This window comes from Lycorma delicatula, chromosome 10, assembly GCF_047948215.1.
Source record: "Lycorma delicatula isolate Av1 chromosome 10, ASM4794821v1, whole genome shotgun sequence".
Taxonomy (NCBI): Eukaryota; Metazoa; Arthropoda; class Insecta; order Hemiptera; family Fulgoridae; genus Lycorma; species Lycorma delicatula.
The window spans coordinates 42583940-42610770 of record NC_134464.1 but is presented as its reverse complement, the minus strand read 5'-3'; the positions used below and the strand labels follow the sequence as shown (position 1 = coordinate 42610770).

At 28.8% G+C, this 26831-nt stretch overlaps 1 protein-coding gene across 1 annotated transcript in view; it reads left to right on the top strand.

Annotated features, from left to right (window-relative positions):
* The window catches only part of Polr3B (RNA polymerase III subunit RpIII128), a 68911-nt gene that overhangs the window by 25649 nt on the left and 16431 nt on the right, over positions 1–26831 (top strand). The window contains exons 8-17 of the mRNA XM_075376982.1: positions 318–503; positions 3715–3828; positions 5048–5248; positions 6926–7088; positions 12922–13075; positions 14153–14253; positions 14887–15087; positions 16061–16270; positions 23100–23281; positions 25725–25974. Coding sequence (XP_075233097.1) covers positions 318–503; positions 3715–3828; positions 5048–5248; positions 6926–7088; positions 12922–13075; positions 14153–14253; positions 14887–15087; positions 16061–16270; positions 23100–23281; positions 25725–25974 — 1762 coding nt within the window. The remainder of the gene's footprint in view (positions 1–317; positions 504–3714; positions 3829–5047; positions 5249–6925; positions 7089–12921; positions 13076–14152; positions 14254–14886; positions 15088–16060; positions 16271–23099; positions 23282–25724; positions 25975–26831) is intronic.

Here is a 26831-nt window from a genome sequence, read left to right as displayed (position 1 = left end):
CAGCATAGCACCTATATATTGTGAGCCTAAGTACAGTTAATATAATTATGATAACTTGACGTGATCATAGCACAACCTAACTCCCATAGTACAGCTGCTTATGTTTACATTTGTATCACTGAAGCCTAGAACTATGAAGACATAACAGTGAGTTTTGAATAATTATTTTAGTTGCCAGATTTAAATAAGTTTATTGTCATTTTCATTGCACTTATATTTTTTCAATAGAAAAGTAACATCATTATTTAAGACAATTTTATTCAGTTTGTAAGAGTTTTTTAGTGTTTTATATTAATAATGTTAAATGCATTTTTTAGGTGGAAAATTTTAATTTCAAATTAAAAGGTATTTATACAGCGATGATGTTAAGGAGAGTTATTGAGGCTCAAGATGATTCTGAATTAATTGATGATCGTGATTATTATGGTAATAAACGGTTAGAACTTGCTGGATCATTACTCTCGTTAATGTTTGAAGACTGTTTTAAAAGATTCAACAGTGAGGTAAATTTTTATATAAATTATAATTTGCATTTTTATAATTATTATAATAGTCCAATATATGATGTTTAATCACTTTGACTACCTTGTTTTTTCCTAGTTGATTATTGGCTGAGTACAAATTTTCTAAAAGGAAAACGCAAAACCATTTCTGTAGTAATAATATACTTTTGTATTCCTTAAATAGTAGTACTCTTTTAAATGTACTCCTAAATGTAATACTCCTTAAAATGTATTCTTAAAAAAATAATTTCTCTTATTAAAAGAATGAGAAAGGAAAAAATAAAATGTACCAAATTAAATAACCATGAAAGAGGTTGAACTCTTTGACTCATGAACTCTTGACTCATAATAAAATCTGATAATAGATAACTAAACAAAGGATATAAAGTACAAAATGAAATATTTGTCACCAGAATCTTTTGGCATAAATAAATCTATAAATTAATCCTTTTGAGCTGCAGATTGATATTTCATAAGGACTACTTTCTAACAGCCATTACTTGAATATAACTAAAAACCTGTATTCAAATTCTAATCATAGATGCTAATTCCTCTAATGACCTACAGAGTTAGAAAAAATATAGTAAAAGTTTATTCTAATTTGTTTAGGGTGTACAAGGTCTGTTCAAAAAAATATCTGTCATTTTTTTCTAATAAAGTATTTGAATTGAATAGTAAAATTGAGTGGAGTACCTAGAGTAGTAAAATAGAGTGAAGTTCATGGCCATTTTGTATATTATATATGTAATATATGAAGTAATATAAGAAAAATGATATATGTAATACCAACTTACACATTAATTACAAATGTTTTATATTACTTCTTATATTTATGATATTTTTATTTTGTTTACTTAAAACTTAAAGCTACTCATTCATAGGTAACAGGCTGATTCCTAGCCAATCATTATTTCATAGATAACTAGCTCTACCTGCCACGCTTCGCTGTGGCACATTGTGGTTGCATGGATGAGAAATGAGAAACAAAACAGAGCATACGTTTCATAGAAGTTTAATTTTGCAATACTTGTGGATATACAATTTTTTTTTTTCCCACTGTCTGCGTAGATATAAAGGCTATTGGTTTGCTGACTCGGGAACACGCAACATACAGTTGCCCATGTGAGAAGCAGTCCGCATCTAAATCTAAACCACACAATTCTAAAGATTGACCTAGAGCTTTATTGATTGTGATTGCAAATGCCAATCGAATTGGGAATTGCAATCTTTTAAATTAAAATGGTGTATCGGTCAGGATTATGGGTATTCGAGAAATGGGACACCTTCACCTTTGAAAGGCCCCGTTAAAATCGTTGCTTCCACTATGTTATTCATCAGTTTCTTAACTGCAAGTCGTGTGTCGTTGCAGAGTTTTGGCTGATTAATATTCCACAACAGGATAATTGTCATTTTTTGATCGAACCGTTGCTAGAATCAATCTAATGAGGAATGTTTTCCCAGTTCCTCCTGGCGCATCCAAGAAGAAGGTCCTTCAACTCTGTCATTTATCATTTGCATTATGCGATCATAAATGCCTTTCTGTTCACGCATTAATTTGGGAATGTTTGATTGGACATATGACTGAAGATCACCAATGTTGTAACTCTGTTCATGGCGTAAATCCACATCAAATGAAGTAATCGCAGCTCGGGTGGGTGCTGGCATTCCCAATTGACTAAGAACTTTATTTGCAATAGCTAAGCACTTGTCTTCAATATTTATCAATGCTTTGTTGTAAATTCCATGGTCATATTGGTATTTTCTAGACGTACTCTATGCAAAATATCCTCAGCCATATGCGATCGATATCTTTCCCATAACTCTGTGGGAGATGAAGGGAAGCAAGCGGTCAATATAATTGCGAATAATGCGCGAATTTGGTTTGGATGTGCAGTGTTGCACGCTTCATTAATACATATATCTCACTGTTAGTCGTTTTCTAATAAATTCAGAGCTTGGTGAAAGGCGCAGCTCAATCACAACACGATCACACAAAAGTATCTCGATTAAAGTGAATATTTAATTCAGATCGTATAATAATCTGAATCAGATGCAAGTGTATAAGTTTTTTTTTTTTGTTAATAAAAAATGTAATTGGAAACAGATATTGTTTCACATGTGACTGCGGTTGTCGTTAGCTAGTATGGCAAGTGTTCCCCTCGCTTCCGGCAGGTCTGTTAAAAAAAACTGTTTTCTCGCGGTCGCGGGTATGTGACTGATGCGAAAAATAGATAAAAATAATCTTTGATGCGGGTTATATATTGTGCTAAAATTTGAGCTCAATCGGTGCAGAACATTTTGAGTTTTTGAAGCGTACACAAACGAACTTAACATTTTTATATATAAAGGTGTACAAATGAAAGCTAAAAATCAGATACATACATGATATTTTAATTGTGTCTGACATTTCTGATTACACTAAAAATTCTGTTTAAATAGCATAAACAAATTTTACTTTATTAATCAATGAATTAAAGTAAAATTATTAATCAGAGCTAAAAAAAAAAAAAAACTATTAATTTTATCCCAGGGCCCTTCCATTACATGAACTGGCTAAACAGTTTTTTTAGAGACTGTAAATTTGGCAGATAGGCTAAAAGAGTGAACATTATTTGTGGAAATTTAACATGCACATCAAATCTGTCCTTACAAATAAAATATTTTTAAAACCTAAGAGTGTTAAAAAAATATTATTTGAAAGAGAGAGTTGTAATTAATGTAATAAGTTGGTATTCAATATATTATTTTTCTTTTGATGAAAGAATAAGTCACATTGTAAGGGTAATATAAAATTTCAACTTAATTTCTAGTGAAGGGTTACCCTTTAAGTTATATGCAAATGCAGTAGAATTTCATTATTATTGCCAACTTTTTTTAAATTTTGATAATTGTCTATTTGCTAAATTTAATTAAAAAAAAATATTTATTATAATAATATGATTGAAATTTGATGTTGATTTATCGAGATTAATATGTTGATTATCAAGCCAATCTCCATGGCAGAGTGGTAGCATTTTGGCCTTTCATCCAGAGGTCCTGGCTTTGAGTCCCGGTCAGACATGGGATTTTTCATAAGCTACAAATTCTCATTTTCATATTCCCATGTATAAGCTTCATTTTAAACTTCATTGTGAATTAGTGCATCAATTAGAAATAAATAATCTTTAATGATTGTTATTGATTAACTTAGTCTACATTTTCTTTATTACAGTTGAAAATGATTGCTGATAAGAATATACCTAAAATAAAGGCTGCTCAGTTTGATATTGTTAAGCACATGCGTCAAGATCTTATTACTAATACTTTAGTTCATGCCATATCATCGGTAAGGATACTATTATTGTTATTATATATTTGTAAAGTTTTATGTTTATCTTAAATTTGTTGTGTTGGTGCAATAAAATTCTTTAAAAAAAATGTTAAACTCTTAATTAAAAAAGAATATAATGTATGCACTTCTACACCACTTGTGGTAAGCAGCAGTTGTATATTATTTTAAAATAATTAATTTCTTCTTAAGGAGCAAGTGGATTACAATCGTTGCTTGTATATGTGCAAATGCCATTTCAAATGGCTCCCCAGTGTCATGGGGCCTATCCCAAGGCTGCAGAGCTTGCTTAGGTCACCATTTCTGTCTAGCCTGATGGCTCAGCCCCCTGTAGTGTTTGTTACCCTCAATGTTGTGGAAATAATTCTGATAAATAACAATTAAAACATTCAGGCTTTATAGAAACCTGAAAATAAACTAAATTACAAAAGATAAAATGATAGTAACTATGATAATTAAAGTATACGGTAATTAAAGGGCAATGAAAAATTCATAACGTATTACTGATGCCATGATGACAGAAATATAACAATGAATTAAAAGATTAATCCTTTTTTTCTTTAATGAATTTCTTTAATTCACAATTTCATTTCCAAAATGGCTAGACACAAAACCTTCCCTATGGTGCAAATTTTGCCTGGGTCTATGGAATAAAACCTTTCCTGGGATAACACAAATTTATCGTGAAAATTTGAAAGCAGTTGGTTCTTACGTGATGTGAACAGACAAACTTTTGGCTTCATATATAAGATACATAAAACTGTTAATGTATTACAATGTTTTTTGTTCATTGTTCTTGTTTTTACATTTTTTATGATCATTTTTAAGAGTTTTTCTTTCTGATTGATTCTTTTTCACTCATGTGGGTTTTACACATTATTTAGATTGTAGGGGGTCCATTTACTATCCTCACTTCTATTGTATTTTCGGTTTTTTTATGTGCTGTTATTTCCAAAATTTGTTTTACATTTGCTTTAGTTTATTCATTTTTGCTTTAAAATGAAGTAATTGTTTTTCAATTTGTTTATAATATGTAGTTTGGTGTGTACTTAGATTTTTTAGTAAGGAACTTCTGTGGTTGTTTGCCCTCAAAATTAATGAAAAAAAAATTGGATATGTAATATATGCATGTGTGCTTTTATGTTATCTCACTAAATTTAAACATGGTTATATTTTCAACTGATTATTACATTTATTTTCTATTATTTTTTTTTAGGGTAATTGGACAATAAAAAGGTTTAAGATGGAACGCCAAGGTGTTACACAAGTGTTGTCAAGATTATCTTATATATCAGCGCTGGGTATGATGACAAGGGTTAACTCTCAGTTTGAAAAGACTCGTAAAGTTTCTGGGCCTCGTTCATTACAACCATCTCAGTGGGGAATGCTTTGTCCTTCTGATACTCCTGAAGGAGAGGTAAACATAATAATTAAATTGGTAATATTATTCAGTAAGTGTTCATTAACGATGTAGATCAAGAGTGCTTTGTTTTCCTGCATTGATTTGATTAATTTCCTTAATATTTAAAATTTAAAAAAAAAAATTGTGAGAATTCATGAATCAGCAAAAATTAATGCCAGTCTTAAAATCCATACCTATCTCAAAACTTAATTGTGGTTAGTCAAAAAAAAGTCTTTTAATTTATCTTAAAGTAAACTTATGGTTAACTTATTGTTATAATTTGAAGATCCTTATGTCATTTTGATAGGTAAAGTATTTTTACTATGAAACATCAAGAAAATTAGAAGAATATATGTAATAAAAGTGTAATGCGTATTATTATTTTCATTATTTTTCTGTCACAGCCTTAGCTCACACTTGTAATAGTTACTTTATATAGTTTCTCTGCATTCCTATTTTTTTTATATTACAGACAATTTTTTTTTTGTAAGCCTACTCATATTTTAAATATAACTGTAACAATGTTAAATAAACGATTCTTTAAAAAAATAAAACTGACTCGAAACATAACACTGAAAAGTAAAAAAAAAGTAAAATAAAATAATAATTTTGTTCAGAATTCTTATGTAATATTAATTTCCTGTCTAGTGCTAAAACAGAGCCATAGCTTTAGAAAGGAAAGTATTGTAATTGGTCCAGTTTGGGCATATGCAGTTTTCACTAGATCTTTACATTTTGATACCTAAGGAATCCAAAAAGCCCAAAAACTGTATGGAAATTTTCTGGGTGTGTGTGTGTGTGTGTGTGTTCGGTGTTGCCCTTTAAATCACCTTATATCTCCAGAACTGCTCAACCGATTTTGACCAAACTTGGTCAGATTACTTCTATATATGAAGTTAAATCTTCCAACTTAAAAGGTCAAGGGGGTGAGGCTGTAGAACAAGGTCATCCTCATTATCTCATGATTTTGCTAATTAGAGGTCTTGTTTTTCTTGACACATTTGTTAACAATTGAAAAATAATACTTCCAAAAAGAATTTTGCAAAATCACACCTCCACCTCAAAAAAATCCTCTTAACTAGCGGCTAAGTGGGTATACTGCATCATTAGTACTGCTTCTCACCATAAGGAGTGCTAGTGTAGCACTGATGTACAGCTGCTGTAGTCGTTTGCTATGTTGTGGTGTTACAGGTGACTGGTGGAATTAAATGAATAATATTTAAACTGCAAAAAAGTATTTAAACTGGCTGCTAGTTCTGCCACACCCATGTGAATGCAATAGGGTATGTGCACATGCTTTACTTACAAAATTACTTATGTAAACAAACAAATATTATATCTAAATAAAATGATAAATATTTTTAATTAAGTTGTGTGTGTAAATCGTGCATCAGGAAAAAATTGTCTGATAGGAAAGTCCTACAACTGTGATCCAAGCTTTTTTTAAAATAATAATTAAATTTGTCTTAAAATTGTTACTTTTTGAAGTTACAATCAAATTAAGGGTTAGTAGTTAGTTTTTAAATTTGGAACAGACTAAAAGAGTAAAAAATAAAAAAATAATAATTAAGCGAACTTCTACAGTAGGAGTTTTTCAAACAACTTGTCTTTTTTTTTGACTTGCACAAATAATCTAATTTAAACAAAAAAATTAATGTACATTTGAAAAAGTAAAATATGTTTTCTGAATAGGCATGTGGCCTTGTAAAAAATCTGGCATTGATGACTCACATTACAACAGAAGTTGATGAGAAGCCTATTTCACAAATTCTACATAATCTTGGAGTTGAAGATATTTCTTTTTTCAGTGGGGAAGAGATTCATTCTAAGGATGTTTATCTTGTTTGGATTAATGGTAAGTTAACCTTTATAGCTTTGTATGCTTTTTTTGCAACTTACACGAAAATAAATAAATAATATATAATTATGATGACTGATATATATATATATATATAAATTTTATTTGCTCATTTCTTACAGAGTTCATTCATACTAGTTTTGCTACACTCCCTCATCATTCATCGTTCAGTATGGTAGTTGACCTAGTGCTAGTACATTCTAGAAAGCTTTTCTCAGCCTGGGGTCCCAGTGATGTAAATTGAGATCATGAATTAGCCATAACTTTACACGTAAACAATAATGAAATCGTTTTATAAGAAAAAAATTATTTGTTATAAAAATCTTTCTTACATTTATAAGTAGACATGTAAAGAAATAAATTAATGATTGCATTTTTTTTTTCATTTAAAAGTTTCTCCATATATGGATCTATGTTAGAAACACACAAAAGCTAATTGTTTTCAAGTGGTAAAAGACAATTCCTATTTTTAGTTCTTAGCGCAACCATAGACAAAAAAAGGTAAGACGTAGCAAAATTGATTAATATTTTCTATGCTTCTGTGACAAAATTTCATATTCACTTCGATGAGCAAGCCAAAACGTATCTAAATTTCTGATACGAACTGTTGTTACATTTTATCAGCAGACATTTTGATGAGCTGGTCGTGAATCTCAACAGGTAACTTGGCAGCTGCAACAACATTTTAACTAAATGGATTCAGAACTCATCTCTTCAAAAATCATTTTTATCTTCTGGGAATTACTCCACTAACTGAATTTTTAGCTCATGCAAATGCATTCTTCATGGTATCCAAACTGTGGTGAATAATAGTGTGTCTTCTTCATCCAAATTTTTCTCAGTTAAATCAGAAGTAAGTAAAAACATATTGAAATTTCTGCTTTGAAGGTGAATAATCCAGATATCAAGCTTCTTAATGAAAGCATGAACTTTGTCATCATTAATAAAATGTTATCACATCCTTGTAAATTAACAATCAAGTTTTTTAAATGTGAAAATACATCAACTAAGTAAGCCAACAGCATCATATACTCATTATTCTATAAAATCATTTAGAATGGAGTTTGTTTATCCTGGAAAAATATTATTTATTTTTCGCATAGTTTAGCTAACAGCCTATTCTGTAATGGTCAAATTTTAATAAAATTAACCATTTTTACAGGTTTACAAAGAACTTGTTTGAGATTTTCTAGCATATTTTTTTTTGTCAAGAGCATGTCTGAAGAAAGCAGTGGGTCCATTCTGTCCTTGCTTCAAGATGATTTTTTATTTTTTTCAGAAATCCACCGTTCTTTCCTGTTGTCACCTTTGCACCATCATTACATACTGCAATACATTTTATCCAATCTGTGTTATAATAGTTTTTAGTAGATAAAAAGTATAAAAAATACATTGTCCTGTTGCATGAGGAGGTATTGGTTTACAAAACAGTATATTTTCATTGATTGATCTGTCACTATCACATTCATATTTCGCAAAACGTAAAAATTGAGAAATGTTTGCCACATCTGTTGATTCATTAAATTGAATACTGGAAAATTCACTTAAAGTCAGTTGCTGAATTATTTTATCATGAACATAGCAGCCATGTCATTGATTTGTCTTGATACTGTGTTATTAGAATGCAGAATTCTTTTGCTTCCTTCTTTCAAGTTTATTAAAACACTGACCATATCAATTTTAGCAGATAGTATGAGGTTTTCTATGATTGTATGGGGTTTGAACATCTTAGCTATTCTTAATGCTACACAATAAGATGCATAAAGTGTACTTTTATCAGTATGGTGTGATTTACAAATAGATGTTTTTGATTCTCAAAGTATGCAATTATCTTTTGAAAAATTCCACAAATCATTCATGTTAAGCTCCTGGTTGTTTTACTCACCTCCAGTCACACAAATCAGTTTATTTAACTATAAATGAAATTAATTTGTATCCTTTTACTTTCTTGTCTAGATTTTGCTACAGCTCTAGAAGGGTAATTGGTCCAATTTGGGCATATGAGGTTTTCACCAGATCTTGATGTCTTGACATCTAAGGAACCTAAAACACTGTATGGAAATTTTCCAGATGTTTTAGATAAGATGTTTTTATAGGTGTGTGTGTTTGGTATTGGCCTCTAAATCATCTTATATCTCCAGAACTACTGGACTGATTTTGACCAAACTTGATCAGATTACTTCTATATATGGGGCATTGATGCCATTAAATTTTCAACTTAAAAGGTCAAGGAGGTAAGGCTGTAGAACAAGGTCACTCTTAGTATCTCTAGATTTCGCCAAATTAAGGTCATATTTTTCGTAGGCACATTTGTTAACAATTAAAAAATAATAGTATTTGCAAAACAAAATTTATAAATATTGCAAAATCTTTTTTGCCCCATCCCAAAAACTGCTGTAAACTAGTTAGCCACTTAACCAGTGGACTTACTGTGTCAGTTGTACCCCCTGCCACCACAAGGAGTGTTGCCACCACAAGGAGTGCTAATGTTGCAATTTGCCATCTTGAAATTTCCCATTTTCCCTGTGGAAAATTCCCTTTTCTCTTGTCTTATTAGACCAGGAATTTGAAATTCCAGAGGGTTACCAACCAAATTATTTTTTACACTTTAAATATTAATTATTTATTTTAGTTAGTATTTCAAAGGTTGGTAGCACTGATGTACAGCTCTGATGTATAGTCATCTGCTATGTTGTGATGTCACAGGTGAGCAATAGAATTAAATAAATGAATAATATTTAAAGTGTAAAAAAAAACTTGGTTTGGCTGGGTCTCAAACTCGATCGCCTGGTTAACTCGGTACCTGGTGTGTCAGGCCTTGCTACATGAGTCATGGCCAGGCTACATGAGTCTGCCGACCCTACAAGTAAAATTTGTTTTATGTAAGTTGTGAAATTACATTAGTTCAGTTAATCCCAAATATCTCTGCTAGTACTGTCACACCCACATGAATTAAATATGTTATGTGTGCACGCTTTAGTTGAATCATTGAATTAAATAAACCAAAAAATATTGTATTTAAATAAAATAATATGTGCTTTAAATTAAGTTGTGTGTGTATGTAACCCATGCATCAGAAACAACTCGCAGTAACAGGAAAGGCCTACAACTGTGTTGTCAGCTACTTTTAGATAAAATCCAGGCATCATTCAGTTTCTGTAAATATTTTATTAATCCTTTAACTAATTCTGTAATTTCATAATGTTTACTTCTTATCTACATGTTTTTTGTAGAATTTATTTTTTCATATTGCACAAGCAATTTAATTATGTAATACAAAAGAAAAATATTTACAGAATGTGTTACACAGATATTGATTACATCTTTGATTACTATTTGTATAATCAAAATTTTAAATGATAACATTAATGAAAAATAAAACAATAATTACTTTCCTAGCAAATAGCTATATTAAAGTGGAAAGCATGGTGATCATGTCAAAATTAGAGTATCGGATCTTTTGTAATTTTTAAATTTTAGGGTCCAACTAGTTCATTTAGACTAAAAAAAGTATGTATATACATACATATGTGTGATGCACTGCTTTTAACCAAACTGATTTTCTTCAAATTTGGCTCAGATATTTTTTTATATAAACTTATAAATAGTTATTCAACAATAAAATACAATTAAAAGTAAGTATTTCTTATTTGGGGGAAAAAATAAATCTAAAAAACTGATAAACCCTGATACAAAGGGTACAAAAAAAAATTATTCTAAATAAAAATTTAATCATCCCCTATAGATGAAGCTACCCCAAACTCCAAAATTGTTAATTAATATCTAAAAAAAGAAAAGCTCCAAATGAACAAAATAAAATAATTCTAAACCAGAGAACAACCACCCAATAAAAAGGATTTCCTGCCCAGGGCATTGATCATATTATATATTTTTTTTAATTCGTTAAGGTGGTGGGGGTGGTGGTATTGTGAAAAAACAAATTTCAATTTTCTTCAGAAACATTTTAGAGAAAACTTTATTAAAGTAAATTTCATACTTACAATGTATATATAAATAATGAAAAAAAATTATTTCAAAAAATCATGCTCTCTCTTAAAATTAAATGTATGTTTTTTAGTCTTTTGCTCTATCTCCCATCAGTTTAAATATTTTTCAGACATTTTTTGAAAGTTTATAATTCATACATAGAATTATCACGAAACGCCTACATTTATTAAATTTTAGATCCCTGGACCTAAAAAAGAAGAATCGAAGGTGTACTTAATGGAATAACTTCAGATACTCTTCATAATGTTTTGCGTGAAATTGAGTATAGTTTAGAACTTTATAAGTGATTTATAAATCACTTACATGACGTTTTAATTTTCACTTATAAAAATACCACTAGTTATAAGTTTAACAATGTTTTAAATGCCCTATTCAACTATAAAACATGCAAAGTAATGTGAATACATTACTTTGCTATTTTTTATTAACACCAAAAATGTGCTGAAAAATTTATGATCACCTGTATTATTCATATCAAAAGTCATTAACAATTTTTCTAAGACAGGTTTTTATAATTTTGTTATTTCATTACTAATTCATTTTATTAAAAATATAGAATAAAAGTAAAAGATAATGCCCATACAATAGACTAAAATTCTATTGCGATAATTAAATTACACCTTATAAATCTGTATTGTTTTATGTCAAAGATGTTAGTCTTTATTTGGTATAGTATTTACCTCCACCTTGATATCCATCTCATACTTTCTATATCCCCTATCTTTCTGTTCTTTTAGCATTTTTCCTTTCTTATCAGCTTTCTAAACCTATTTTCCAGTTTCTCTTTGGTAGTCTAGTTTCCTTTCCAATATAAGAGAACTTAATTCAGTATTGCTCTAGATCAGTGATTAAATGTTTTTCATTCAAAGTATTGCATCTTTTTTTTTGCAAGTGTGTTATAAGAGCACATTTCTAGTTTGTTTCACAGATTTTTTAAATCAGTATGTACCATTTCAAAGTATATTCACTTAATATTCATCTAACATTTGTTGATTTTTGAATATTTGTCTTCTTTTTATTGATATTCTTTAACTTTGGTTTTAAGGAACTTCATTAGTTATTTCATGTGCTAGAATAAATTTAATGTAATTATTTATCTGTAATGTGGTATCTGGGTGAAAATTCAACCATGTATTTTTCATTGATGTCAGTTTCTTATTATATAAGTAATATTCATCAAAATGTTATTTTAGTTAAATCAAATGATCCTTAGTCATGATTGAAATAATTCCATTACTGCATAATAAAAATGTAAAAATAAAAATACTATAATAATGGAAATTGCATATTAATTTATGCGAGTGCTGCAATCTGCTACAGTTTTTATAAAAGGGAGATGGTCTCATATATATATATATATATATATATATAAAGAGAGAGAGAGAGAGAGAGAGATATTATAAATAAAAAGCTAAATCTTGCAAGATGTTTACATTTTAAGATATGCAACAATTACATTTTCTTATAAAAAAATTAACGTACCATTTTCTGTCTGGGAAACAAAGAATGCATTATATATAGTGTCTATTCAGCAGAGAAGTTGATGTTTTTAACATTATGGACTTGATTGTAGGATTTCTAGCTGAAAAAAAATATGTTCCATAAAGTTAAAATTTTGATTATTGGGGTTGATGTTTCTCCTTCTTGCATTTGTATAACAAACCGAACTTGTAAAATATTTTGAGAAGTAGAAAATAAAATTTTCAGATTATTTCAATTTAAAAATTATGTACAATTGCTGTTGTTATTTTAACAGCTGGTCCTAATTTGATTTTAATTTTATAAGTTTACAGATATTTTTATAATTTTACTATTTTTATAGGTAATATTCAAGGTATCACAAGAAATTATCAGAGAATTGTGAAAATATTTAGGATGTTACGTAGATGTGGTAGAGTTAACGGTTTCATATCAATTTATCCGCAACATAAACATCGCTGTGTATATATCAGCTGTGATGGTGGCAGATTATGCAGGTAAATTAATAATAAGAGTGATGATCTATTTGCATTTTATTTTATAAGCTTGTTTTACTGCTATTAATTCACTAAAAACTTTGTTTATTTCATATCCATTCAGATACCTTAAATGTATTTCACAAGGTACTTGTTTGGACATGATATCAAGCGTACTTAATTTTTATTATGCTGATGGTCATGTGAATTCTACAGCTACTTCTTACTCAAAAAATACAATTACTAAAGAATATATTGTTCTGAGTTACTTTTTCTAAAGCATTTAACAAGTTATTTAAACAAACTATGTAAACATAAAATAACAATTTAATTTTTGTTAATGTTATATAAATAGTTCACTGTAAATATTGTATGATTGTCGATATAAATTATGAATTAATTATATATATGAATATAATCTAAATCAAATAAACAAATATCTAATCTACAAACAATTTCTCTTTATTAATCTATCCAGCACCTTAAATTCCATCGCATTAGCTGATAAATTTACTGTGAAGCAAGACATTACTAAAACAAAAATAATTACATGCTACTGCATAATAATTTTTTCTTTCTAAAAATGGTTGCTTAATAGTTACCATTTAGTGTTTTATATCTTTCTTAAGTTTTACAATCTTCTCTTAATATGGTACATAAGAACTTCCTTTTTAGGAAGCACAATAAAAATGGTATTTTATATCATGACATCTACAAGCCTCTTACAATTTATTCTTCTGCCTCCTATGCTGATTCCTTCCTATTATTTTAGAAAATTTTTCATCATATTTTCAACATACATTTTAAACAAGGTTGGAGTTGGGCAACACCCTTGCTTTACTGCCTTAGTCTAAAAGTCAAACCCCAAATCTTGAAATTTATTTTTGAAGATTTTAAAATATTGGATTAATGCATTTCTTCTACACATGTAGCATGGTTTTCAATTGTTTACACCTTACTAAGTTTAAAATTGTTTCATCTTAGTTCAAAGCAAAGTAAATGAAGAAAAAAAATTGATATTTTTATTTAATCTTGCATACATTCTCATTACTATATTTATGTTTTTTAATGGCTTATATTTGATATTTTTTATTGCAGACCTTATATAATTGTTGAAAGAGGAGAACCTTTAGTAAAACAAACCCATATTGATGAACTTAAACAGGGTATAAGGAAGTTTCAAGATTTACTTAATGATGGTAATAATTTTTTTAAAATTATTTTTTATTAAAGTATTGTTTTTTTAAGTAGCAAAAAATTAATTGGGAATGCTGTTGTTCCTGTATAACAAAAGTCTCATATTAAAAAAAACTGGACCAGTAATTACTGATGTTGTTGCTATAAAAAAATTACAACATTATTGAAGTACAAGTTGATAGATCATATATTTGGTGGTAGATTGATTATAAAATATAGAGGGGAAATTGATAAGTTGCTGTGGAAGGCAGATTGGAATTTGTAGAACTGGGATTTTATAATCGTGTTAAGTTAAACGATTAGCACAAAACAGAAAGGAATACAGAATGGTATCAAACCAGAAAAAGTAAATGATGACTGCCAAAAAAGCCAAATATATGGCAAAAAAGGATTTTAACAAACAAAAATTATTTTTACTTAATTTATTTCAAAGTGAATGTTAAAAACTTAGAAAATACAATAAAAAAAATTAAAAATAAGTTAAAAATTAATATCTCAAGTGGAACCTTTACTTAACTCATTTTTAATTACATTATTTGTGTTATAGATTATGATCTTTTATATTAAAATTTTTTCCTACTATGTTTTACTTTGATATATTTTTTTAAGTAATTTGCTTTATTTTGTGGTTAAAGGTCTTATAGAGTTCCTAGATGTTAATGAAGAAAATGATAGTAGGATTGCTGTTGATGAAACGGAAGTTGATAATAGAACAACTCATATGGAAATTGCCCCATTTACATTACTTGGCGTTTGTGCTGGACTTGTACCATATCCACATCATAATCAAAGCCCTAGAAATACTTATCAGTGTGCTATGGGTAAACAAGCTATGGGTAAGTAAAATAAATTACTTTATGTCTGTTATATAATATTTATTTTTAATATTCTATATTTGAATTTTTTTTTTTTTTTAGTTTTTATAATATGATTGTTCATTTTTAAAAATAACGAAATTTTCATGACTAAAGATCTTTTCCTGATAATAATTCAACCCTATCTTCTGCAGCATTACATGCAGCAATTTTAAAATTGATTTAAAGACACTTTAATTTCCATTGTTTAAACTGGGTTATTAATAACCCAGTTATTAATAACATTACAAATATATATCTATATATATTTATTTATTTTATATATATATTATGTGTGTGTGTGTTTTTATCTTTTGACAAGTTTATAACTGGTCCTGGGTTCGAATCCCGGTCAGGCATGGCATTTTTCACACACGCTACAAAACATTCATCTCATCCTCTGCGGAATAAATTGTTTGAATACGGACCCGGAGGTAAAACAAAAAAAAAAAAAAAAGTTTATAACAGCTAGTTTTAGTTTCCAATAATTGATATTTATGGTATCCCGCCTCTTCAGTTTGTATTGAATTCTATAACTACATTAAAATATATTCTTTTAATAATTTATCATTCTAGTACTGAACAATATATTTTTTTTTTCAAATTAGTTTTTTAAAATTAATGCTTTTGACTGTATATTATAATCTCAAATAAAATATTGTATAAAAAATAACATTTTCAAAAGTAAGGCCAGTAGATCATTAAGGGAACAAAAATTTATTGCATGTTATATATTCTGTACATCTCTTTTATTTTTCTTCATAAATCAGTATACTCATTTGAACATTCTTCTTATCTCTGTTAATAATGGTTATTTTGGACAAGTCTATGTAAATTTGTTTAGAAACAAACTAGAATCTAACTGTTTTCCTCACTGTCATGCCTAACAAATAAGTGACAGCTTCATATTTTACTTGAAACATATAACAAAAATTGAGGTCATATTTTTTTACAGGAACAATTGGATACAATCAAAGAAATCGTATTGACACTCTAATGTACAATCTAGTATATCCACAAGCACCTATGGTTAAAACAAAAACTATTGATTTAATTAATTTTGATAAGTTACCAGCTGGACAAAATGCGACTGTTGCCGTCATGAGTTATTCTGGATATGATATTGAAGATGCTCTGATATTGAATAAGGCATCTATTGATCGAGGTAAGTCTGATTTAATATTGCTTCATGTATCATTAAAACTAATTAATTTATCAGAAATGATAAGTAGTTAAGAACCCTTTTGTAGTTTGCAGGTAGTTCTTTGCCATGTACAATAAAACTTTAATTCAGAATATATTGAGCTCAAAGATGATCTAAAAGGAAGCAGTTTTTTTGTAGCATTTTTACCAAGATATATTTAATATGAAATTAAATTTAAATATGTTATCCTTATTCACTTGACCAAAGAAACTCAGAACTGAGTTTTTAGTTTAGATCAGAAATATATTTATTGAAGATAATTAAGTAACTTTGCGAAAGTTTCTTTGAGAAAAAATAATTTGATAATGGGGCACCAAAACCTTAATTTTATGAATTTATACATATTTATGTAATTTTTTTTAGTTAAATAATTTTATAACCTAATTTCAAGTATTTATCTAATTTTCAAAAGTGTACAGAATTTCTCATATCAGAGTTGTAGCAGCTCTGTCATTCATCTGGAATGAAAGGCATTTATTATCTGGATACAAATAATATTTATTCATACGCTAAAAATTTCATCGATAAGGAACTTTAATTGACTTTCAACTTGTGTTACTGAAGGAACTAAAAAAATAATTGTAGTGCTTGAGGCTGTCATGAACAAGCACGATCTGTTTTCTGAGCAGTTGCAGAAGAAGCAGAAAGTGGCTTAGTGTTCTCTAGATGTGCTAGAGTTAGCACATTTAGAAGTTATATATCTATAACAAAGAAGCTTCTGAGCTACTGATTGCATGAGATGGATTTAAAAGCTTGCCACTGAGGATGCCTTGGGGAGGATGATAAATTTTTCGTTCATTAATCACAAAAAATTTTGGTTTTCAGATATCAACAGAAATATCCATTTTGACTAGTTTCAGCTTGATGTATGTACGTATGTATCTTGCGTAACTCTAAAACAGTTAACCGTAGAATGTTGAAATTTTGGACTTAGGACTGTTGTAACCTCTAGTTATGCACCTCCCTTTTTGATTACAATCGACTGACCCAAAAGTCTCAAATAAAGCCCAAAATCCAAAAAATTTTGATTTTGAACTTTTTCTTAACTGTGCAGTAATAAGCTCTCACTGAGAGCTTTTCAACGTTATATCATAAGTGGTACTTATTTTCATTGTTTCCAGAGTTATACCCCAATAAAATTTTAATTAATGAAATATTTGGATCTTACAAGGGGAAGGCTGATCAGTTTGAATCCAACTTTATTTCCTTTTTTTTTACTATTTTTTATTTAAATATATTGATTTATTAATAATTATTAATCTCTGATTGTAAAAAAAAATTACAATAATTCAATAACAAAAAAAAAAAAAATGTAATAAAAAATATAAATATATGTAATTTAATAGGCGTACAAGGAAGTCATGTGGTGTCCACATCAGATTCCTTTGACACCCCAGAGCAGGCATAGCTCTAGTAATCTGACAGTAGTTTTACATTTTTTGGTAGTGGAGAGATAAATAGATCACAAAGGAAGTGTGGATCAGGAATCCTCAGATAGGGTACTAGACACTAACAGCAGATATAGTGGCTAGTCATCAAGGAACCACTTGCCAAACTCTTTCTGGAGTGTCCCAACCACAACTATTTTGCATATTACTTGTTATTGTATGTTTCTAACAGATGAAGGAATTTGAGGAAGGTCTGTAGTTATTGGGAGGTCAACCTCTTTCAGATTTTTGTGTAATTACTTGTGCAGCAGTTTTAGAGAAAGCTTAAGGAACATATTTGCACATGGACATATAATTATGGCTGAATTATAATGGTCAAAAAGGCAAATTTATTTAAGTTTTTAAATTTATTTCTGCTATTATTATTTTTCATAAATAAAAACATATCAGAGGTCTAAAATAAAAAATAAAAATAGCAAGCATATGGTGTATGGTTTGATATACCGTAGCGGTGATGAGTTTGCCGGTAGACCAACCTGGTGTGTTGGTCTTTGGTTGACCACACGGTTGCTTGAATCGGATAAATCAAATCAGACTACTACTCAACTGGATGCAGAACCGGCCAATCTCCATTTTTTGAAAGTGTAAATAAGTTTAAGTTACATTGGATATTTTTGTTTACCCATATTTTATATGAAACACTCATAATTAATGTGTGTCAACATTTAAAGTAATCTTAACTTTTAAATTTTACAAAATGTATGCTTTAGGAAATAGATTTATTCTTCTGATTAGTTCAGCCAGTATAGAATCAGAGGTTGGTGAAGGGCTGTTGAAACATTTTAATAAAATATTTGTGTTCCAAAAGGGTATAATAATTAGAGCACTATTCTGGGTAGGTGAAGAAGCTCGTCAAAGGGCTAAATTTATTGATCGTTAGAGAACTATATATGAAAAACACCTAATATTATATATAAACAGAAATATAAACTATAGTAACAAAATAAATTTATTTTCCCATTATTAGGTTACTACATACAATTATTAGACATTTATAATATCATAAAAATGAATATGTTGTTCTTGAAAATCTATTCATCGAGTTTTAATAATTATTTAATTTTAATTTGTTAATATGTTTGTACTCTTGCAAAAAACATTGAAGCAATAAAAACAGCAACTTTTTTCGTTAATGAATTATATTTTGAAGAATCTGTTTAATTTTTTTTTTTTATTGACAGATGTAGCGGAGAATATTTTAGGATCCTGAATATTTAACTTTTTTAAATCATTAATATTTAGCTGTTCTCTTAGTTTTTCTATATATTCACTTTCTTGGATATAAAATGTCTCTTTGAAATCATTTTCGCTAGGGAATATTTTCCCAATTCCGGCTTCACCTTTTAGCTTCTTTTTAGAAGCCAGACTTTCAACGTTTAGGCAAGCCATTGATCTGGATTTATGTAGTATATAGGATTTACATACTGGCTTACATACAGGTAATTGTCGACGAATGGAACTAATTGTCATACACCCTGTATTACTTCGACCCAGTTTAAAATACGGTGATGACCAGAGATTAAAGATGGCCAAGTTTTTTACTCTACGTTCAATTTCAAGATAGTCATAATGTTCAGTTTGTAGATTATCATTTGTTTTCTTTTTTTCTTTGCTTTTTGATGTCACCTTTTTAATCTCAATCGACTTTTCAAATTCATCAAAACTTTTACTCTTTAATTCATTATAAGTTGCCATTTGTTGTTGAATTTGTTTTACTTGATTTTCAAAGTAACTTTCAATTCTCATTTTTAAATTACTTTCTTTCTGTTGTAATAAATTCCATTCGTTGACAGCCTTTTTATAAATTGTTTGTAGTCGTTCGAATTCCATCTGACTTTTTTTACACTTTTTTGTAGCTTCATCTAGTTTCTCCTGAAGTGAGTGTAGATTTTGTTTAAGAACTTCATTTTCCTTTCTGACCGCATTTCGCTCATCTATAACTTCTAAGAAATAGAATGCCAAATTGTACAAGCTTGTCTGCTTATTTAGTTCCTTAATTTTTGCTTTGTCTTGCAAAATAATCTGTTGTAATTCATTCGTTCTGGTTTTACGATACAACAACTCTGATTTTAAGTTTGTAATAGTTTCATCACATTGTTTATGCGACACAGCGTTTGTGACATTGTTTTTGTAGTGAGCAATTTTTGACATTAATTTTAAATTACTTTCTTTTAATTTTGATCGGAGATTTTTAATAATCCCCTCTTGTTGAAGATTCTTTTTATTAAGCATTTCTATATCATCTTCTAAAGAACAATTTTTTTTGTATAGTTGATAAATAATATATTTATTTCCATACTGAAAATATATCAGTTCTTGAATGGTTGATTTCATTTTTTCATTTGCTAACTTTTCAAGTTCATAATTGTAACAGATATCTTTATATTTATTATTTAAATCGTCAACAAGAAAGTCAAATCTATTTTTAATATCAAAAATGAATTTTGGATACTCATCTTCCTCCGGTTTTGGATTATCCGTGTGGATTTTCTTACGTTTAAAACAAGATAGAAACATTAGTAAATGTTATTTATAGAGACAGAAATTTTGCAGACAGTATCTTTTAATATGTTTTTATGTATGTTTTATATCAAAATAAACAATTCAATTAAATTATACACTGATTATTCTTGTGACTCTTTCCAGTATACAAACATATATAATTAATAAAGTTCAAACGTGAAACAATTTATATTATGTTGCTAGGCAACAACATTTTAAATTGATAAAAAAAGTTAATAAAATAATACATACATATATACGTACAATTTCAAAAACTAAATAAATATTAAAAAAATTCTTTTTGAGTAGAAAAATTACTAACAGATAACAACTACTTACATCATTTTATACGCTGAAGAATCTAATAATAGATTGAATAAATGAAAAGATTTATTTAGTACTGTAGTTTATGAGTTGGCTTTTTATTAGATGTTGAAAAGAGCTCATAGAGATAAAACAAATTAATAACCAAATTGAGATTGACAAGTCTGTTTTTTTATATATTGATATTTCTGTTTAAAACGTCATACTGTATTTGGTTATAAAAGATTTCATGACGATTCAAAAAATTGCATCAATATTTTGATATTAGAGGAAAATATTAAATTTTGGAATGGAAAAGAGCAAACTTATCTGTACTTGAGTGTCAGACTATACACTTAGTGTTTATGTAAATAGCAGTGTACAATAGCCATTGTTATTAGCAGTGGATATTTTTATTGATGTATTTTATTTTCCTAATGGCTTTTATTCCATCATAAATACTGTCACTATTATTGTAGTTACTATTATTTTGGTAGGCTGAATACATGGTCATAAAATGTCGGTTAAAAAAAAATTCCTGTAATTAACAAATTAAATATTAATTTTATACCTGTCATACTAGTTTTAAAAAAAATTATATTATTTTTATATAGAATATAATAAAAAAAACTGGATAAAACATTTTCTTATTATGTTTCACTAAATCTACATTTTTAATTACTTTACTATATTAAAGGCCTATTAGATGTTCTTATGAGATTGGATTGATTGAGGTGCGCTAACAAGTATGGGTTCTTGTACATTTGTATGATTAAGTATGGGATGATTTGAATTTGTTGGCTGTAAGCAGTAATAAAAATGCACATTTAATTAGAGCCTTGTAAGATGTATTCACCCTCTGACATTAGTGTACTATAAATATCTTTTAAATTCAATTAAAATTTGGTTAATAACTTATTTTTCAATAGCGTTGCTCAGAACAGCTCCAGGTTATGTTATTAGAAAACCCAGAGGGAAGGTTGTATGAGAAATGCCAGTTAAAACAGTTGTTACCTTTGGGAAGCATCATTATTTTATTCAAAAATATATTTTTAAAATAATGTATTTTTTGACTGTCACTATGTTTCTATGAGGTTTTACTGTATCATTTGTATGGAGAATCTCCAGACAGTCTAAGCCACAATTAAGCTAAATTATGAATGTTAAACTATTTTAGTTTTATTCTCTGAGGATTATTAATTTTGTATGATACAATGTTTGTTTTTTTGTATTGTATTCATTCTATAATATTTCAGACCTACTAATTGGGATTAAATGTTGAAATATTATCCAATCTTGAATGTTGAAGCACTTGTCTAATCTTTGTGTGAGCTTTTTTATTCCAGTTGTAAAGAATTGTTTGCCTTGAAGCCATTTCTGTATTGCATTCTTGATCTGCTCATTATTGCCAAACTTATGCCATGTAAAAATACTTTGAGAAGACCAAACAAAAAAAAGACCAAATGGTGCAAGATCGGGACTATAAGCTGGATTTGGTGACACCTCCCAACTCAGCTTTTGAAAACTTCCTGTCTTTTCTTCAGTAAGGGGTGGGGATTATCATTAAGAAGAACTCCCCTTTTAAGAGAGAACAGGACATTCCTTCTTATTGAAGTTTTACATTATTTTCTAGCATGTCACACTAATACTCACTGTTGATTCTATGATGTTCTTCCAAATAGTCGTCGCTATAAATTAGGCTTTTATAATCCCCAAACACAGTTAGCATCACTTTACCGGCTGATGTAGCTTTTGAATTTTTTCCTGCTAGGCAAATTCAGATGTTTCATTTCACACTCTGATATTTAGAGTCCGCTCAAAATTATGAACCAAAGTTTCATCAGAAGTTATTATGCAATTTAAAAAGGCGTTACCTTCTGCTAAAAACTGTTGTTTAAATTATCTACAAATATAAATTTGGGTGTTTTTGTGATTTTGAATCAGTTGTCTTGTAACTCACCTTTAACATGTTTTGCAGTCATTCTGCTTATGATGGATGATGGAATGGACAGTGCCAATAGTCACTTTTCATGCTTCTGTCCTTTCAAATAAAATCATTAATGTAATTTTGTGAAATGTCGGCCAAAACTTTCACTGGTCTTCCATTATGATGAAAATTGGTCTCTCATTCTGCCCAATTTAAACGGTTTAGTCCATTTATAAAAATTTGGACAGTTAATGTACTTTTACCTTACTGTTTTAACATTAGAGTGAATTTGGCCAATTTTATAGCTTCAGAAAATAAAAATCATATCATGACATGCTGTTCCTCCTTTTTTTCCTGCAAAACCAACAAAAGAGGTTATAATCATGAAAATTCTTTTTGAGTAGCTGATATTTTCTATGTCAGGGATGCTGCCAACTTGAATGTTGGAAGTTTCAGTTTTTTCTATTAAATAGTTTTTTCGCTGTTGCTATTTGCCTTATTAATTATTGAATGATCCTTGTAATATTCTATATACCTTTAATATAAACTAAAGACTATTTTATTCATGATATTTTTTTTCTGTTTCATTATGTTCAAATTAACATTTTAGGATATGGTCGATGTCTGGTCTATCGTAATGCAAAATGTACATTAAAACAGTATGCTAATCAAACATTTGATCGTATATTAGGCCCTCTAGTTGATGCAGAAACAAAGAAGCCTGTTTACAGACATACTCCTTTAGATGTAGATGGTATTGCTTCACCAGGAGAACAAGTTAAAGAACGACAAGTAAGTCTTATTTTGAATTTGTGGTGCACTGTATAAATTTGTTTAAATATCACTTTTGCTTTGACATTGTTTTATTTTAGGAAATGAAAATTTACAAACTATTTTATTTTGTAAATGAAATGTACTGATTTTTTTAATTAAGCAATGTTTTTTACCATTTATTATTTATTAAGGTCTATAAGTCTCCTGATTTTGTTTGCAATTGGTTCTTGCATTTTTAAAGATGTTGGATTTAAATTCAAAAATTTTGTTTTTATGTTTTATGCATAGCATCATTATTTTAAATATTTTTTGATGAGATGCACTGTTTCTGGATGGCCACCAATAATCTTTTTAAATCTTAATTTATTAAATCAGAATTTTTTTTATCTTAATCTTAAAATCTTAATGGACATCCTTTTTCCATATAAATTTGTTATGGAAGTTGTTTTTAGTGTTTTAGACTAATTTTGTGTTTGTTATATGTTAAGATATAACAGTAAAACTTGTTCTGATTGTTGTAGGATATTTCAAAGAGGTAATTCAGATTAAACTTTTACATTTCGACGAAAAGTGGCAGGTGAAACTGCTTAAATTTTTACTCGGTATCTTTTGCAGTGTGTGAAAAAATACAAACTTGAGGAAAATTTGGTTTGTTATACTGCTGATAACACTAACAGTAATTTTGGTGGTGTGAAGAGAAAGAGGAATGTAAATGTATTCAGAAAAGTTCAGAGTGATTCAGATAGATTTTAGCAATTGGTTGTTCAGCTGACATTGTACACAATTCAGTACAAACAGCATGTGATTCTCTACCCTGGACATAGAAGTTGTTATAAAAATTTATAAATATCGTCACATATATACAGTAAGAGTAATGAAAGAGTTCTATGAATTTGTGGAAACAGATTACAAAAAAGTATTATCTCATAGCAGCACAAGGTGCCTTAGTTTGTTACTGCAATAGAAAGAATTCTTTCCATTTTTGATGGCCTAAATCACACTTGTTATCTTGTGATAAATGCCCAAAATGATGACTCTTTGACTTTTGACTTTTTGAAAATCCAGAAAGTGAACTGTTTTTGAAATTTGTACATGGTACTCTACAGTTATTTAATAACTAGTTCTGAAATTGGAATTTAATTCTATCACAGCAACAGAAGCATTTTAGACATATTTTGAATTAATTTTTTCAACTTCAGGAAAGAAAAACCCAAAAATTTATGCCATCTTCTGCTAAAGAATTGCTATATACTCTAAAAGAAAATAATGATGTTCACTAACAAAAATTCTTCTCAAGCGTAGACAATTTTTATAATTCTATTATCCAGTACATAAAGTTGTGGAGAACCAATTTTGATAAAGTTAGTAAGTTTCAGTAGATAAATTTATGAACTAAAATTGCCTGGTCTCATTTAAAAGAGAGTGCACAAATTGTTAATGAAATTATAAAAGATTCCATAAATATTGATGACCTATTTGATGAATGTACATTGTTGAACCAGGTAATTCAAAACCAATGGATAGGTTGTGGTTCAAGTTCTGAAAAAGTACCGGATACTATTGAAGAGAAGTGGAAAGCAATTTTTAAGGTGTTTCAAAAGATTATTTCGTGTTGCAATATTTCTAAAGTGGTTGAATTTTCGATGTCTTTGCCTGGGACATTGCTCCAGTTGAGAGAGTTTTTTCAATTACAGGGAACATTTGGTCTGCAGAAAGGAGTAGACTTTCAGTATCTACTGTTAGACATGTGGTAAATGTTAAAATTAATTCAGAACTTTCTTGTGAATTTTATGATGTAATTAAAACAAACAAACAAACCATTTCGGAAAAAGTCATGTCTTGTGAAAAATACAACTAAATAAATAAAGTGAAACAATATGTCTTTCAAAAATATGTCCTGGGTTGGACCCAAAAAAATATGGTAAGCCTACCTACTTATCTCTTTCTTTCTTTTCTCCCTTTTAATTTCTAATATTTGTACATCCGAGGGAGTGAGTATACTCACTCATTCCTATTTCATTACCTACCCATTAAAAATAAAACTGTTGTATGATTTATGGATATGGAAGTTTTATGAAAATTTTAGCATGATTTTGTTAATTATTAACCAGATTTCTCAGGAGGTGATGGCAGTTTCAGGAACTGACAAATTAGTGTTGAAGGTTGTTGTTTATTTAAATTGTTCTATCCAATATACATCTGTTTAGAATTTTAAAGGAACAGTTTACTCCATTTGTTTCATGTAGTCCGTGTTTTTCTTCAATAAAATGTGAACAAGTATTACATTAAACTCAATTAGAGACAGTAGTCATTGTTGTTAGAAAAAAAGTCATTCGTTGAACACTGTACATATCAAAAGTAAAAGAGCATTTTATTTAAAATTTTTTTTAGATATTCTTCGTAATATTTTTTTGTTATGTGTACTAATTTTATTAATCTGTATTTTTTATTTTTATGGTAGGTTATGGTTAATAAATCTATGCCTACCACAGTACCTTCTCAAGCTCCATTAAACACATCAACACAAATGACACCAGAGTATAAAGATGTGCCGATTTGTTATCGAGGTTCTGTACCAAGCTACATAGAAAAAGTTATGGTTTCTTCAAACGATGAAGATGCTTTCCTTATAAAATTATTACTCAGACAAACACGTCGGCCTGAAATTGGTGATAAGTTTAGCAGTCGTCACGGACAAAAAGGTGTTACTGGTATGTAATATCTGTTTCTTCTGTTATCTCATTTTTTTTTATTCATAACATTTTATTCACTATAATTATTATTTGAAATTATTTTTAATTTTTGAATGTTTTTTGACATTTTAATTATTAATAAAGTCAACTGATTATTAATGAAAATAAATTTTTATTTATTACAAACACCAATTTTCATTTGTTGATTTCTTTAGACTTCCATATTAAACAAAATTTAGAACAATATTATCAAATTTCTTTTTAAAAGTATTTTTCTATTTGTAAATGATGTAACAAATCGAATAAAATTTCATGTAATTGATGTTTAATAGCTAATGATCTTTTATTTTACTTATTAGAAGATAAGTTTTTAATAAAATAATTAACAAACCTGCTTCAGTAATATTTAGAGATTACTTACTTCATTTTAGATTATAAGTTCAGTTATAATTTTAATGTTGTCAAAGTTCCTAGAAGTCTAATTTTCTTTGTCTGCGATCACGTCGTTTCCTCAACTTGTTCGTATTCAGCAATTATTTTATCAGCCTTACGTAACTCTTTTAATGGTCTGCTTGCTTATAAAAATAACCGTTGTTATGTTCTTTCGTACCCAAACTTCCCGTTTATGCTAATCTTCCTCACACTAACACTAGCACACTACCTCTTGTTGATTACACACACACTCGTCTGTCTATTGCGTAGTTTGTTTTCCCCTCTTCTCATCATGCCACTTTTTTAGTTAGTTCAGATCTGACTTTCACGATGTGTGGATTGTTCTCGTCTCTCTCTCTCTCTCTCTCTCTCTCTCTCTCTCCTCTCTCTCTCTCTCTCTCTCTCTCTCTCTCTCTCTCTCTCTCTCTCTCTCTCTCTCTCTC